Source organism: Coccinella septempunctata, chromosome 4, assembly GCF_907165205.1.
Source record: "Coccinella septempunctata chromosome 4, icCocSept1.1, whole genome shotgun sequence".
NCBI classification, from domain to species: domain Eukaryota; kingdom Metazoa; phylum Arthropoda; class Insecta; order Coleoptera; family Coccinellidae; genus Coccinella; species Coccinella septempunctata.
Window position 1 is genome coordinate 447,064 of NC_058192.1, and position 16,030 is coordinate 463,093.

Here is a 16,030-nt window from a genome sequence, read left to right on the forward strand (position 1 = left end):
GTAGTATTTTTTTATAAACATGCTGGAAATGCAATTTTCCAACCCTAATAACTTTAAAATATACAGATGGAGTGATATTTTCCTCAGATTATTGGAACGAATTTTTATTCATTTGATTCGAGAAACTTTTGTGATAGCCTACTTCTTTAATTTGAAATTCAAGATTTATGTAGGCTATTCTTCAGTGAATTCAATGAGAAAAACCAAAAATTTGGTATATCAGAAAAAGAAGAGTTCTTCAGAAGTGGCTTTAGATTGCTGGCAGCATGAAGGGGAAAATAATGAATACAGATAGACTAATTAGGTCCTCCGTTCTCCCCAATGTATAATTCGAAATAATTTCCTGTGAAAAAAAAAAGTATTAGAGATTTCTCGACAGAAACCCACTGTTCTTCCCGACCGGGAAACATTTTTTTCTAAAACAAGGATAAAAATTAAAGCAACGATATTGCATCATCGTGATAGATAGAAAACTCAACTTCAAACAATTCCTTTCATAAAGCCGCCCAACGTATTTCACAAGAAATATTTGATCAATAGTTGTTGTTTACGTTCATAATAAAGGTTATCTTTCCATTATTTACAGAAGGTCGTTCTTCTCGATAAGTGTTTCTGCCTTGTGCAGTGTTCGTTTTTTGTGGGTGAGTATTTCGAGTTTTTTCCCGAGTAGTGAACATGATTTGTTTTAAGGTTGCGACGTTACAATTGTCGCCAAAATGTCTTTTATTTTGTATGAATCTAAAGTTAAAAACGTTCCAGTTCCGGATACTGCCAAGAAAAGAGAAATGGAATGCGACAATCAAGTAAGGACTCAACAAAGGGACTATCTAGAAGAGGCTGAGTATTTGATTAATGTAAAAGTAATTTGATGAATTCAGGTTAAAATCATCATCGATATTCGCTCCATCTATGACAAACTGAATCATTATTCAAATTAATACTTATACCATAAAGGATATCCGGATTCATCATCTTCGAATTTCAGGCTGTGATTCTAGAGCTCAAATTATGGAAAAAACTTTATTTCAACCTGCGTACTAGAATGTTCTCCCTATGCATGAACCCCAAAAACCCATATTTATTTTGTAGACACAAATTAATCTATGCGGGGGTGTTCTTGGATGAGTAAATTCTTTGGCGATAACTGAAAAGTAATAATTCCGACCAGTGGCGGAGATGACTAGAGGTACTTTCACGAAATCTCTTATATCTTTAATTTGTGATCTGTTTGAATTTTCAATAGGGAAATAAGATTATATAAAGAAAATAAGAGCTCAACAGAATCAGCCTATAGTGCGTTTTTTAATCTTTTCATTCATCATACGCTCATAATAATACGCTTATATCTTGTAACGACCGTTCAAAAAATTTTTATCCTAACGTAGACGCTGGTAGATTGATTAATATTCTGTGCTTGAACGTATGTCGCTAAAACTGCGTATCCTCCTTGACGACTTCTTTTGAACGCTTGTTACATAATCTTCGTGATGTTTTCAGAGATGTTTTTATTATTTACGCAAATAATCATTTTCTTACAGGAACATGTAATCGCAGAAATAAACCCCGAGGCATCGTCCACTTATAGCGCCACCACTATTTTGAACTACTTTCAAGAAAAAATGATAAGTCCATACTTACGACTGCTGAGCTTGATGAGTCTACGTCCTCTGTTAACTATACAAGAAAACAGTCCACTTCTAGAATTTGTCAACATTTTTTACGTCACCGTACTAATGCTTTTCATGATCTTCGGCTATTTCTTGCAATACATGTCGTGCTTTCGTAGAGACAGGGGATTTTGCTACCTCATACAAAACCCAAATATATACGAGGGAGTTGGAGTAAGTGAAAAATACATACAGGAGAAAATCTGTTATGGATCCACAGTTTTCAGTTTCATCCTGCCTGGTTCTTTACATCTTATAGCTTATTTACACGCTATATATGTCATGAGGAGTTCGGACGACGACCAGATATCCCTTCTTATGGAAAGGGTGAGTTAAATAATAGATCATTCATTCATCAGTGAAAGCTATATCCATAGACATAACATAGTCTATGGTTATTCCGAACCCTTCCACCATAGACATAGAGACATGGACTGAGCAATGCCAGCATGAAATTGGCTATTTATTAGAAAGAGAGAAAAGCTCGTCGGGACATTGCCTTTCCCTTTTTTGTTCACATAGAGGTGAGAGAGGTGAGTGTAGACCAATCAAAATTCTAGAAAAAGACAACTGCATTCCCGACGTGTTTTTCTCTCTGTCACTTTTTTTGACCGTATTTCATGCATAGATATGAAGGGAAGGCACAGTCCATGTCTCTATGTCTATGCCTTCCACAAAGGCGAACGCACGCCTATGGTGGTCATAGACAAATTTTATCTCTGATCGAGTCCATAGAGTTCTTTGTCTAAAGAAAAAAAAAATTCGTACAACTTCCAGACCATAGACTCAATTGAATTTATGGTCCAGGAAATTGATCGAATCATCGCTTGTCCCATCCCTGCCTTGCCTGCTTCTATGTCAGAATCCAAACCAAAGATTCTTTGGCGGAAATCGAATGGGTGGAAGGAGCGAATGAATTTGAATTCTTTTTTCTTATATTTCAGGTAATTTTAGCCTCAAGTAACCTTTCAAATGGATTTATTGTTCAAAAAAAGCTGATGAAAACCTTATGGGTCTTCATATCGGTAAGTGTTGTATGGATACTGATGTCATCCATATCGATAGCTTCAATGACCAACGAAGGAAACATCGATTTTAAATGGATACCTGAAAGCAGGTAAATAATACCTGCGTAGAAGTATTAATGAACTAACGTTTTCGTTTCAGGTCGCCGACAATAGATATATGTCTGAAAGTGTTATTGGTGGCCACTATTTTATGGCATGACATGATCGAAGGTATAATCATTGCTAATTACTGCATACAAACTCAACTTCTGATATCATATTTGTTCTTCTTGAGAGAAAGACTTCTTCAGTATGCGGTTGAACCCATCAAGTGGATGAGGGTAAATTAATCAACATTATTATAACGAATTATTTGATAATCTCACGAAAACTAAGCTTGTGTTATTCAGTAGTCATCAAAGAGGTGAATTTTCCATCTTAGCATGATGGAAGCGATCAAATTCTCTTAAAAAACATCGAATTGATCAAAGAGAATGTCCCCTCTTATTCGAAACAAAAAATATACAAGCCTCGTTCATTGACAGTAGAGGAAGGCTTGTTTTATCGTCGAAATTTCACACCCCTGATTTTGACAGATTCGTAAAAAGCTTGGAACATAGATATATGTAAATAGCACAGAACACTAATATAAAAAAGTAATAAGTGTGTGTGTTCTGTGGTGTGAACTATAGAAGAAGAATTTCCCTGTTAGTATGAACCACAGAATAGTTTATGAAACTCTAGAATCAAAGATTATAGAGTACTCTACAATCTTTATAGAGTTCTCTACAATCTTTATAGAGTACTCTTTAATCTTTATAGAGTGTACTGTATAATCTTCGACAAGAGTATTAAAATTGAAACAATAATTGCCATATAGCACGAATCGTAACCGTGTAAACCGGCTGGTACATGTTTTATCATTGCAGGATATAGAAGAATTCAAGAAAATGTTGAATTATGTGAATTCTGAGGTCGCTACATCTGTCAGCATCTTTACTCTGGTCAACATTTCCTACGCAATTTCTGGTATATTATGGCTCCTGAAATTGGACGTCATAGATAAGAAAACGATACCTATTTTAGGTATCAGCCTGATGATCATATTGCTTTGGATCTTTATATCGACCATACCATTCGTACAGGTAATCTGAGTTCTACATTTCTACGACCATTCGTGCTTATTGATCTTTACTCTTTTCGCTCAGGCGATTCGACTCACAAATGCTTGTGAAATGTTGAAAGATGTTGGACATAAAGTGAGAATCCAGCCTTTCGTCCACAGTGGGACTCCCATAGCTGAACTAGATTCGGTCCTCTTATTCACATCGACACTCAGAATCCATGCAAAATTATTCAGCAATATCGTGACAGGATCAAACTTGCTGTTTTGTCTTGTGATTACATGTATTGGTATTTTAGTTTTAGGTATGTGTCATTACTTAGCGTTTTAAGAAAAATGATATAACTTGTTTTTAGCCTTTTTGGCCGTTGTTATAAAAATTTTATTAAAAATGTGATTTATTTTCAACGTCCTTTATGCAATGTGTTACAGTTCATAGTCGACTCTTTCGCGGCGTATTGGAGTTTTTGAGTTCGTAATTCGAAGTATGGACATAGAGTAACAATAAGAGGTTTCCAAAAACCAGAGAAAGACTTCTGCAAAATTTATCCTATACATAAGTATCCCAGCAGTAGGATACACGCCTAGTTGGGTTGATAGGTAAGAAAAAGCTGGATGACTAAAAATGGTAATATATTTGATGAATTTATTATTTGGTACATTTTTATTGGGAATAATAAATTATCATATATACAGAAAAACAAATGGTACATTCCTCAATGTTCTATCTTTCCTATTTATAGTTATCTATCAGTCAGTCAGGCAAACTCATCTTTAAACGGATGGCCGCTACAAAGCTTCAAACGAACCGTGTTATTCTTCCTTAGTTTTCGCTCATTTTCTTCGCCGCTTTCTCCTTACTGCACAACATCATCTGTCTTGTACCGTAAGTTGAAAGAGCCATTCCAACTACTGCAAGGAGGAAGGCAGTTGGCATAACCATCCTGTCGAATCTATTGTATGGAATGTAGGCAGTTTCTGGCCTCTAAAAAAATTCAACTAAATTAAAAGATATCCACGTTTGATATAGCGCAATGTTTCAATATGCTGTATATTGCACAAGTTTATTTTCCCCAAAGTTTGAAATATTCTGGCCTCATCTATTACCAAAAATAAAATTTGAAATAATTCTCTGTGCGACAAGACGATTCTAGGTTCTGCTCTGTAATCTGTGATTCGAACGAAGACCAGAGAATAATGAATCCTCCAAAGGGGGATCTGGTCGTTCGCACCAGGTTAAGGTGGTCGCCGACAGAGGGTGCAGGCCATTTGCACCACAAGTTGGTGGAAGCCGAATAAAAATCTTTTCTTATCAGGTTTCCTTAGTTCTTTTGAAAAACCACACAATGTATAAATTGCAGAATGATTTCCTTTCTCTTGCCATATTCAAGATACTGATATTTAATATTTGTGGAATCCGAACTTGTTTGCCAGCTTTTATTAAAGAGCACGTTACATTCGAATTCCCAAGATCATTCTATTTTTAACCACTCCATTCAGGAAGGTCTAGGTCGTGTACGCGTTGACTTGCATCTCAATACGTAATATTCGGCTTGGTGGAATAATCTGTTTCAGGCGCCACACCAAATATATTTTCGACTCCTGGGAAATATGACGCATGTACTCTCATCAACCGAAAAACAAGTTCGAAGTTTGCCCGATAGGCGCATTCTTTTCCATCGTGAAGAAAGAAATACCACTATTGAATAAATTAATTATGTGATCTATAATTCGACCCAAAATCACTTGATCACCAGATAATCGATATAACTTACACCTGTTTCGATATTAAACAACATCTTCAGGTGGTTAAAAGCAAAGATTCGTAGAAAAACCATTTATTCCTCATCACTTGATGAGTGAATGCAAGTACTGTTATCTTCAATGCAATTATCAGAGAAAATGTACAATACTTTTATATGATTACACAAGAGAAGGGAGGTCAAATGACTTCTCTGAAAATGTCCACAGCAGTCGTCGACGAAACGTCAGGTGAAATATTAAATAGATCACAGCTAAAGAGCTAAAATCTAATATTCTTCAACTATTCAGTTGACTTATATTAGCATCTTGATTCTCCTAGGTATCAAAGTAGTAGTACCTCTCAGGAGCTCTTGAGCAATTGCCTTTCGGATCTTGAATCACTTAATTCATATTGAACATGATTGACTTTACTTGTAGAGAAATATTTCAGAAAATCTTGTATATTTGTAATTTTCATTACTGACAGCGAGTAGCAAAATTGGAGCAAATGTTAATAGATTTCGGTCCATAGCATGATCACTAAATTACCTACATAAATTTGTCTTCGAACATGAAACAACCAACTCAACGATATCTCTATCCAATGTCTAATTTTTGAAAAATGAAATGGGGGATGGAACAGAATGGTCAAATGATAAACAGATTCAATTTGATTTATATTAGTTCCAATAGTATTCACACTATGATATCTGAACGAGGACTTAATTGTTATCTTACCTTGTATACTGTTAAGCGAACACTCAGACATCTGGCTCTTGAGAGAAACATTTTACTTTCTGTAGATCCGTCCTAGAACAAATGAATATATTAGAATATTATGCCTTTAACAGTGAACTCTTAAAGGCTTTAGAGTTCACTGGTTTGCAAGGACTGCATATTTTCAGAACCTTTTGTAAGGTTAAAAAAGATTTGTTCACAGGTATGATTAATTTTAGTAGATTCTTGAATCCCTCGATCACCATAACGAGTACTGAATATCATTATTGACTTCATAATTCATTTACCTACCTACAATTTCAAATATAGGCACTCTAGCCTCAACACAAGCACTTGCGCCACTTGCGGCAGTAAAAGAAAAATTGCACAAGTTGTCAGAAGCAATATTCATAGAAGTCAGTGAATGAGTGAATATTGGAGGAGGAGAAAACATTTAAATTGTATTATAGAGAAATAAGCATCATAGTTCACAATAAATAAACATTATGATGCTAATTATAGATTTCAAATATGAAAATAATTGAGTTATAGTGCGATAAAGATGAGATATGAATGATTTCTTCAATGAGCACAGACATACATGTTTAGAAAATTTGAAAACCTAACCTATAAAATTTCGAAATCGCGTGAAAGTAAAATCAGCCAGCCAGTAGAAATCACCAATTAATAATAGTTTTTATTGGGAAATCCTTTCAAAATGGAAACTAAACCAGATATAAAAGAGCTCTTAAGTTGCAGTACTCAGCTTTCCAAGGGTGTCCTAGAAATGAAGTTCATGAAGAAATCCAAAGAAACTGCACTGAAGCAGCTACAAGCCGAGGAAAGCAGAAGAATATACTCTGAAGAGATAACTGAAGGAATGAAAAAAACGGGCAACACAGTTTTTTTGGAAACTTCGATATCAAATTGTAAAGGTTTAATTGAAGGTCGACTTTCATTTTTGGGGGCAAATCCAGAAATTGAGAAAATGATGGCTAATGAATTTGGAGATAAGCTGAATGAAATCGAATCAAATAAGGATAAAGACGTTACAGATTTTGAAATGGCAAAAAGTTTATCCTCGGTTACTGAGACTATTCAGAAGAAATTCCAAAAAAAAGCAAAGAGAAAGTTTATGAAACCTTCTTCAGACATATAGTGATCCAGTTTTATCATTTCAATATTTGGTTCATGAATCTTTCATCCTATTATTTTAGTTCGAATTGTACATAATTTATCATCCAATCCATCACTTCATTACCATCTTGAGGAGAAATTTGAAAACTACACATTTTTGAGATTATACGTAAAAATGATCTGTAGGTGTGAATGGTGTTTCTTTGATACACATATTCATCGATCCTTATCCATAAATTGCTAATACAGTATTAATATAATTGGTATCAACACAACTTAGAACAGTTAACAAAAAGTTTAAATTGAAGGAGATAAAAGCTAATTTGAAGAGAGAATAAAAAATTTTCAGGATAGTGGTTCATTTATTTCTGAAGCACTTTCTTTGAGCTACAATTTTCTATTTTGTTTCTCATTACTTAGGGCATATAACATGTTTTGTGACCTCGGTTCAAAATGATGTTTAGTTAGGATTGGTTTATAATCTAAGTTTTCAAGACGTTTTTGAAGTTAACATTCTAAACCCAGATTTAACGCCGAATATTAATATAACTCGCCGCCGAACATTGTAATAAAGTAACCGGAGACAGAATCTCTGGGTTTATGCTATGATTAGATAATAGACCCTTTAGATGCGCTACAAATTTTTAAATCATTGACCCGAAATCTAATGTAACATGTGACGTAAATTCACGAGAGTGCGTAATGATAATGTAAACATAACCCCGTTTTTTTCGATAGCTTCCCAAATGTTTATTCCATAAATGTGTACTTCGTACTCCTGAGTGAAATTATTCTCCCAAAGGGGTATTTTTTGGATAAATTAATCAAATTTTGACAATATTTAATTAATCTGGATGAAAACCCGTATCCTTACCAATATTGAAATATTCCTCATACTTTTAATAATGAATAGAATTCTGAAAGGTATAATGAAATATAGGGAAATTAAAAAGGAAAAAATGGTACAACAGTTTCTGAAGGTCAAAGACAATCCAATGGTAAGGAAACTTCTCTTCTGTTGAACTTCTCCTTCGATCTTCCTAGTTTTCAGCCAAAGGCAGTGTTTTTCACCTGCATAGATAGTAGAATGATACCTACACGTTTCACACAAACTAATGTAGGAGATATGTTTGTAGGTTAGTACCCTAACTAAACAGAAATTTAACCTTTGTAACTAAGTTTTTCCTAGTTAGGAATGCTGGCAATATCATCCCACATTCACAACATTTCGATGATGAATTAACATCAAATGAACCAGCAGCTTTGGAGCTAGGTTGTGTGGTTAATGATATAAGGCACATAATAGTTTGTGGACATAGTGATTGCAAAGCAATAAATTTATTATACAAGTTGCAGGATGCCAAATTTGCATCACAGGTAAGTAGTACATGTATTATGCAGAATGTAATTCTGAGCCTCATTCGTCCCAGGAAAATCGAAGGCTGTCTCCTCTACGAGCTTGGCTCTGTTCACATGCCTGCACCTCTCTGGAAAAATTCCAACAGCTAGAAGTGGCTGATTTCACAATGCCACTCATTTTTCAAGCAGAAACTCCCATGAGGAAATTTGTTGCTTATATTGATCCAGATAACAAATTTTCCTTAGAAGATAAGTTGTCTCAAATAAATACTTTACAGCAATTGCAAAATATTGCTAGTTATGGATTTTTGAAAAAAAGATTAGAAACTCATCAGTTGCATATACATGCACTCTGGTTTGATATCTATACAGGAGAGATTTATTACTTTAGCAGGGGGGCGAAAAAATTTGTTATTATTGACGAGGGTAATATAATGAAACTTTTAGATGAGGTAGAAAATTATTATTCATGATCAATTTTAAAACAAGTGCTTCACTGCAACAACTTATTTCACTCCTCTCTAATTGTTGCTAGAACTCTTTTCTAATTTATTCTAATAAGTCACAAGGAATAGCGAATTAAGTCTTTTCGTAATTTTGGCAGTTTTTGAAAATATAATATTCAAGATGAAGCATCTTGAATATTCCTCATTTTCAAATGAAAACTGGTAAACTCGCGATGGCTGTTGCTCGCTCTCACATTTTTTTCAGTGGAATGAAGAGAGTGTAATTTAAGCTGTGATAAAAAAAAATATCCTATTACTCGCATAGGTAATTAATATTGAATTTCGAATACATTCCAGGGTGCCTTTAAGAACATATATTATAGCTTAAATTTTTATATCTTATTGAATTTTTATGAGGATATTTTTATGAACTATTAAATGTTTTTGACTATTTTTATTGTACTGTATATATCTACCTAATATCTAATTTCTTTTAAAAATTCGAAATATCGTGTTTTCACTCAACGAGGATACGAATAATACCAAAGAGTAACCAGAGTTACTCTTTGATAATACTGCCGAAGCACTTTTTACGGATTCTGAATTTGCGTCCTCCGAAATGGATTTTGTTATGAATTATTTTTGAAATGTGAGGGCCGTGTTCGCTGTTGAGAAGAATTCAATTTTTCCAATTTGTCGATGGTTCAGATGGTAGCAGAACAAAATTACTCTTTGGTTCAAGGCGGGACACCGAGTGCCCACCATAGACAAAGACTCTATGATCTTTATAATTCTATGGGGCCCACGCTGCCCCCAATAAGTATTTTAGCTGTCTTTCATAAGATTAAATCAAATTGTCAAAAAGCAAAATGTCATAACTGTTAGATTTCATATTTAGGCAATCCAAATTTTTTGTGGAGCTTCGTTGATATGTGAATCTGTTTTCTTCGAGCGGAAGAAACATGGGCAAAGTTAACAACGAACCGCTGGTGAGTACGCCTTGTATTGGGAGTCAGTTGCTCAATGAAAAAAGAAAGTGAAGAAAATTGGCTATAATATGTACTTTTAGGGAAAATCGAAAACAGCAAGCGAGGAAAATGTACAGGAAATCGCGAATAAGGTGATTGAAAAGTGTAGGAATGCGCTTGGAGTCAAGAACTTGATGAAAAAGGGTCAGATCACAGGAAAAGCATGTGCTTCCAAATTGTCATTGGATAAAGTGAGTTGATTAGATTCGGAAAATCAGTTGACCATAGACGAAATTATAGTACAGTATAAATAGTTTAAATCGAAGCATATTATGTGCTCAAGGGTGTCTTGAAATCCAAAGATATATCCAAAGTTTAGTTCAACTTTATATAATGTTTCAGGTATCCCAAGATATAAAAAATATATTGAATCAATTAGGTAAGGGAACGACCAAAGCGGCCAAACGTCCATCGGCGCCCCTCCAACTGAAAATACAACAGAGGGAATTCTTCAAGACGGAAACAGCCAGAAAAATGAAAAGGCAAAACGTCAAGGGAAAACCGAGCGTCCAAAACACTTCTACCATCAACTTTTACAAGCCGTCGCGAAACTTGAGAAAAGGAGACAGCGTGAGGGGCATAAGATCGGGGAACTTCTCCAAGTCCGGCAGCCTCAACACCATACACTCCAGTTCTCTATTCAAGAAAGTACCGATTACCAGATCCGAACTGCAGAACTTCAAACGGAGGGTAGAACTGACCGCGTTGGAAGCTATAAAGTCGCCAGAGTTGATCAAGCTGATCGACAAGGAGAAGGTCGCGAGAAACGTGAAGAGCCTGATGAAAGAAGCTCTGGCAGAGGGCAAAAACACCCATAAAATACCGGTCATCGACGTGGGCTCGTTCATCAACAAACTTGCGGCCAACGACGATGTACCAGACGAGAAAACCTTGGCCGAAAGGATCATCACCTGCTACCCGAGCAAGACCGAGTTGGATATCGAGAAATCGGACGAGATTTACAACAAGAAGGCTAGAGGGGAAGACTCGAAAAGCGACAATTTCGTATCTTCGACGCAGAACTGCAAGAAGAAAATGGAGGAAAACCGGGCGCACTCAGATGTACAATCGCTTAAATCCTCACCGAATAACGTCACCACCAATCGCTTACCCGCAAGGACCAGTTCGACCGCTCAGGGACATTCTAAAACTACGGGAAACCTGACGGGAAGGCAGAAACCACAGGTGCAGAAGAACGCGGCTAACCCTAACCAGGCGTCCCAGAAAACGCCGTCCGTGACCGACGGCGAAGCGACTGACCAAGCTTCGTCGCCTAGTCAAAAAAAAATGATCGCAAAGACGAGCAAGAACGGCGGACCGGACGTGGTCGGCAGGGGAAATAACAGGAGCAACGCCAAGACGAGGTCCAACTCGACTTTGAGCAACGCATCGAACAATAATAAGCAGATAGCGTCTTCTAACCCCAAATCGTCGACTGTTCAAAGGTAATCTCTATATTCCGTTCCCTCGAAGAAAACATTCGATAAAATCTGTTAGAATCGAAAAAAACCTTGAAAGATGTGAAAATGTCATTGGTCATTTCCAATCGTGAATGCCCTGTCGAATGTTACGCCCATGTCTGTGCCGTTCTCGAGCACAGATTGTCATCGCCGTTAGTTCTACAACGTGAAGTTAGTCGAACTCCGTAAATTCTATGGTTTCTTCTTGTGACTTGTGAAGTTTCGAATATTGCCCATTTACGCTGATTTTTTTGCAATATTTCGTTCATCGTTAGTCAAAGAGAAAAACTCAAGTTCCAAACAACAAAATGCATAAACTCTTTCAACTCTCGCTCGACTGTTCCCTGTTCCAGAGAGTCGCAACGTCGGCTGATGTCCGCCCCGGTTCGCTCGTTCTCGTCCGCGTCCTCCAGGTTCCTCTACGGCTCCAAGACCAGCCATTCCGGCATGGGAGCCTCCTCCCACAGCTATTTCGGCAAGGTGAAACCGACGAATTCGGGCATGAAACGAAACGTCGACCCCGTCCTTCAGCTGAAGGAGGAGGTCAACAGGGCCATCAAGGAGAAGAAGACGTTCACCGTTGCCGGACAATATCCGGCGATCAGGAGGGCCCTGGTCCGGAGAGGATGGGTAGAAAAGTTCAATGTGTGTAACAGGGAAAGACTACAGAATGAAATGAACGCCTTGAGGAACAGGTTGGTAACCGAATCAAATTTATATTATATTTTCGAGGTTAGTGTTGACCACAGAACATCAAATAATGACCATTGAACTAAAGAAAGAACTAAAGAACTTTAATAATAATAATAATGACATTATTCAGGCGTTTTTCCGTGTTTTATGCATTTATGGTTTCGTCATAGAACGTTCTTGAACTTGTCTCTATTCTATGACATATTGGTCAATATGACGTAACAAATACAGTCAGGAACTTGTCCATCTAATACAAAAGAGGTCAAATTTTCTGTGTTCTCATAGTTGATTCTCGAGCGTCATATCATTACGATTCGATTTCCAGATCGATAAACCAGCTGGTGGATCTTTTGCACGTGAAAGATCTGAACGAGATATGCAAGAAATTGATAAGGTCCAAGCTGCTCGGCAGTCACCAGGTGGACCTGTATTGGGGACACAACTACGACGGCTTCAAGGTGAACAACGACAAAGTGAAACTGACCAAGATAAACAGGTTCAGGAGGGACGTGTTCAGCTACACCAGCAAACAGGGGCTGTGCGACGCGGCCAAGAACGCTCACTGGTTCAATTTTCCCGGATTGGCGCACATCAATCATCCGAGGACGTACGCCCTGGCCAAGAACGGCGAAACCAAGGACTTCATCAAGGTGACGTGTTTTACCTTTTCATGAATTTATGGCTCGTTCTAACCAGCTCGATTCTCGTTACGAACGAAAAAACAACTTTACTCAAATTTAGGAATACCAGTAGTAGACATCTCTTAACCATTTTGAAACTGAACAAAGTTTTTGATGAACCATAGACATATTGTCTGTTCGTCATTTAACTCTATGATTACCATAGAGTTTAATGATTCTAGTCGGTCATCACTTGTCTGTGATCAAAATATATAATTTCTATGACTTGGAACTGACAACTCCGGATATGTCAGGAGTGTCCAAAAGAATACGTCCACAGATTACCCTTTACTGCGTAATCTGTGTTTTTCTGTTTGGATCACAGATAAAGCAAAGAGGAATATTTGAATAAACTCTATGTCTTTGGAAGAGTTCTGTAGGTGGATGTTCTGTTGAGCTTCCACTAAATATGAATTTTTTGATCCGACATAATGAATTGGGCATTTTGTCCCACGTGTATTATACTACCAAGTCGTGAGTAATTTTTCCCCAATATAAATTCGTTATTTCTCGAAAGGACTTTCGGCGTACCGCAGCTATGTCCCTCCTCAAATGGATTATCCGAAGCCACGAGACGAAAGAATGTAAGATCATCAGCTTATCGGGTAAGATCCCCTTGGAAGCGTTCCAATTCGCGTGCAACGAATGTTACAAGATGGTCATTGAAGCTAATAATCAGGACATTGATCAACCACTGAAAGAGGTGAGTAACGTCGCACTGGGGTGGGACCACAGAACACTCATAGACTACGTCGAATTTCCATGAATTCAAGACCGGTAGCCAAGCTCTCTATAATCTGAAAGGTTGTGAATTTATTGTCCTATTTCGATTGTCAAGGCTCACGATCACGAATGGTCCCAGTTCTTGGAATATTACTACAAGATCCTGCACATAGGCAATCACTTCAAAGCGATCAACACGGAAACCGAGGATAGCATAGTGGAAAAATCGCAGTACCTCATAGACAAGCTGTCGCCCCATTATCCGCACCTCAGGATGGACGGCACAATGAACATATGGATACTGAAACCGGCGGTCGGTTCTCAGGGTAAAGGCATCCATATATGCAGGACTCTTCGTTACATAATGAACACGGTTAGATCGAACAGCACCGTCAAGTATATAGCGCAAAAGTATATAGGTAACGTCTTGTTCGCTTTCACGATCGCAATTTCCGTTTTTCACGAAATGGATTTTCAGAACGTCCCCTGTTGATCTTCAATACGAAATTCGACATACGGCAGTGGTTTTTGATCAGTTGTGCCCTTCCTCTCACCATTTGGATGTATAAGTAAGTTGTTGTGATGGATTATGGTTATGCGCGTATTATTTTAACGAATATTCAGTGTTGAACTTGAATAAATGGCTCTTTATCTCTCTTCACTGAGATGGTCGAAGGTGGAAACGTGGAGAGAATCATTTCATTCTGATTCAGAGTATATCCCCCTGTCTCTCCCTTATTCGCAGAGAATGCTACCTGCGATTCAGCTCGCAGACCTACAACCTGCGCAAACTGCACGAGTCCGTCCATCTGACCAACAATTCCGTGCAGAAACACTACCAGAACACCTCCTTCGACATCACGCTGCCCAATTACAACATGTGGGACTCGATCCAGTTCAGGAACTACCTGTCCAACATCGGTTATCCGGACATCTACAGGAAGGTCATCTACAAGGGCATGAAAGAGTGCATAATCGGCGCGGTCATGATCCATCAGGACAAGATCGACAAGAGGAAGAACTGCTTCGAGCTGTACGGCGCCGATTTCATGCTGACCGAGGACTTTCAGCCCTGGCTGATCGAGATCAATTCCAGTCCGGCCCTGTTCGCTTCGACGCCGATCACGTCCAGGATGTGCCCGCAGGTTTTGGAGGACACCATCAAAGGTAATTCCCAAATGGTCCTAATGGCGCATTTACACGTATCGAGTGGCTCGGCCGAGCGGGTTATTTTCTATGCTGTCGGCGGTCAGGGTGACACAGTTGTCAAGCGTGTTCTGCGGCCTTAACATGTAGTTGGGGAGCCGACGATGATATATATAACAAGATAAAAATGAAACGGCAGACTCGGCCAAAATCGCTCGGCCGAGTACTTCTGGGCCGAGTACACTGTCTCGGCCGAACCCTCGGTAGGTGTAATACGGCCTTGAGGGTAAAAAATATTGTGCTTCCAGTGGTCGTCGATCACGCCGCGAACCCGAAGGCCAAAACCGGCAACTTCGAGCTGATCTATTCGCAGCCGACGGTACATTGCAACAACAGCGCGAACATAAACAGCATGAAGATATCCGGAAAACGCCTACCCAAGAGCTATTTCTGCCTCGAGGAAGACAGGCTCGCCCAGAGGATCAAACCTCTGTCGATCGCCGAAAATCTTCAGATGGAGAAGACCCTGTCGAAATCCAAGTCGGAAATACTGACCGACGGCGTTAAGGAAACGCTCGAGAACCTGCTGAAGTTTATTCAGAGCGAGAAGAAACGGAGGCAGAAGAAGAAACTGATCACCAAAGGTAAGTCGAGTTCGGGGATCGTGAGAGTTGTTTAATTTTAGCGTTAAAGGTACGGACCCGATAACGCCGTTGCAAGAGAGCATCGAGGAAAAAAGTTTCTCTTCTACAAGCACGAATTTATCTTTCGCGAGCCTGAAGTCTAATCTGAACGTACTGGCGAGTTCGAGCAAGATTTCCTTCACGAAAGAAGACGAGAACATGTTGGATCAGGCCCTGAAGATGCTGAAGAGCAAGAGAGACAGCGAAGTTGTGAAATATTTGCTGGATATCGTGGAGAGGATCGCAAATAGAGCGTCGGCGTAAAGCGTAAAACACGTTCTTCATGATTAAATTTTACAAATATACTGTGTTTACTGGGGCACTTTTTAATCGGCGTTTTCGAGCGTTTTTCAATAAAACGGGGTCTAAATTGGTACAATCGATGTCGACAGGCAACCTCCATGGTAAAATCTGCTGC

The 16,030-nt window shown here is 38.3% G+C and overlaps 5 protein-coding genes across 11 annotated transcripts; 4 read left to right on the top strand and 1 right to left on the bottom strand.

The window, feature by feature from the left end:
• The first annotated feature begins 400 nt into the window (after positions 1-400).
• Positions 401-4,205, top strand: LOC123310715. Of its 7 annotated transcripts, none has more exons than XM_044894340.1 (7): positions 401-641; positions 760-860; positions 1,539-1,994; positions 2,612-2,784; positions 2,835-3,015; positions 3,604-3,819; positions 3,883-4,205. In XM_044894340.1, the coding sequence occupies exons 2-7, from the start codon at positions 786-788 to the stop codon at positions 4,126-4,128; spliced, it is 1,347 nt and encodes a 448-aa protein (XP_044750275.1). In that variant the 5' UTR covers positions 401-641; positions 760-785; the 3' UTR covers positions 4,129-4,205. The 7 variants fall into 7 exon arrangements, with proteins under 7 accessions (XP_044750275.1, XP_044750276.1, XP_044750277.1 ...); XM_044894341.1 differs by having other exon boundaries at positions 402-641; positions 760-854; XM_044894342.1 differs by having other exon boundaries at positions 402-641; positions 760-803.
• A 208-nt stretch (positions 4,206-4,413) lies between these two features.
• Positions 4,414-6,704, bottom strand: LOC123310725. The gene is made up of 3 exons (XM_044894356.1): positions 6,574-6,704; positions 6,279-6,350; positions 4,414-4,782 (listed from the first exon to the last, which is right to left on the bottom strand). The coding sequence occupies exons 1-3, from the start codon at positions 6,667-6,669 to the stop codon at positions 4,621-4,623; spliced, it is 330 nt and encodes a 109-aa protein (XP_044750291.1). The 5' UTR covers positions 6,670-6,704; the 3' UTR covers positions 4,414-4,620.
• A 121-nt stretch (positions 6,705-6,825) lies between these two features.
• LOC123310723 (M-phase phosphoprotein 6) lies at positions 6,826-7,579 on the top strand. Its single transcript, XM_044894353.1, has one exon. It carries the CDS (start codon positions 6,976-6,978, stop codon positions 7,414-7,416), a length of 441 nt encoding a protein of 146 aa, XP_044750288.1. The 5' UTR covers positions 6,826-6,975; the 3' UTR covers positions 7,417-7,579.
• A 321-nt stretch (positions 7,580-7,900) lies between these two features.
• Positions 7,901-9,650, top strand: LOC123310720 (beta carbonic anhydrase 1). Its single transcript, XM_044894350.1, has 4 exons — positions 7,901-8,392; positions 8,446-8,530; positions 8,584-8,771; positions 8,825-9,650. Exons 1-4 carry the CDS (start codon positions 8,249-8,251, stop codon positions 9,224-9,226), a joined length of 819 nt encoding a protein of 272 aa, XP_044750285.1. The 5' UTR covers positions 7,901-8,248; the 3' UTR covers positions 9,227-9,650.
• Positions 9,651-9,942: 292 nt separating this feature from the next.
• LOC123310712 (tubulin monoglycylase TTLL3-like) lies at positions 9,943-15,917 on the top strand. The gene is made up of 11 exons (XM_044894332.1): positions 9,943-10,188; positions 10,269-10,418; positions 10,570-11,672; positions 12,041-12,382; positions 12,706-13,030; positions 13,578-13,763; positions 13,899-14,202; positions 14,262-14,352; positions 14,529-14,950; positions 15,238-15,573; positions 15,623-15,917. The coding sequence occupies exons 1-11, from the start codon at positions 10,162-10,164 to the stop codon at positions 15,874-15,876; spliced, it is 3,540 nt and encodes a 1,179-aa protein (XP_044750267.1). The 5' UTR covers positions 9,943-10,161; the 3' UTR covers positions 15,877-15,917.
• The last annotated feature ends 113 nt before the right edge of the window (positions 15,918-16,030 follow it).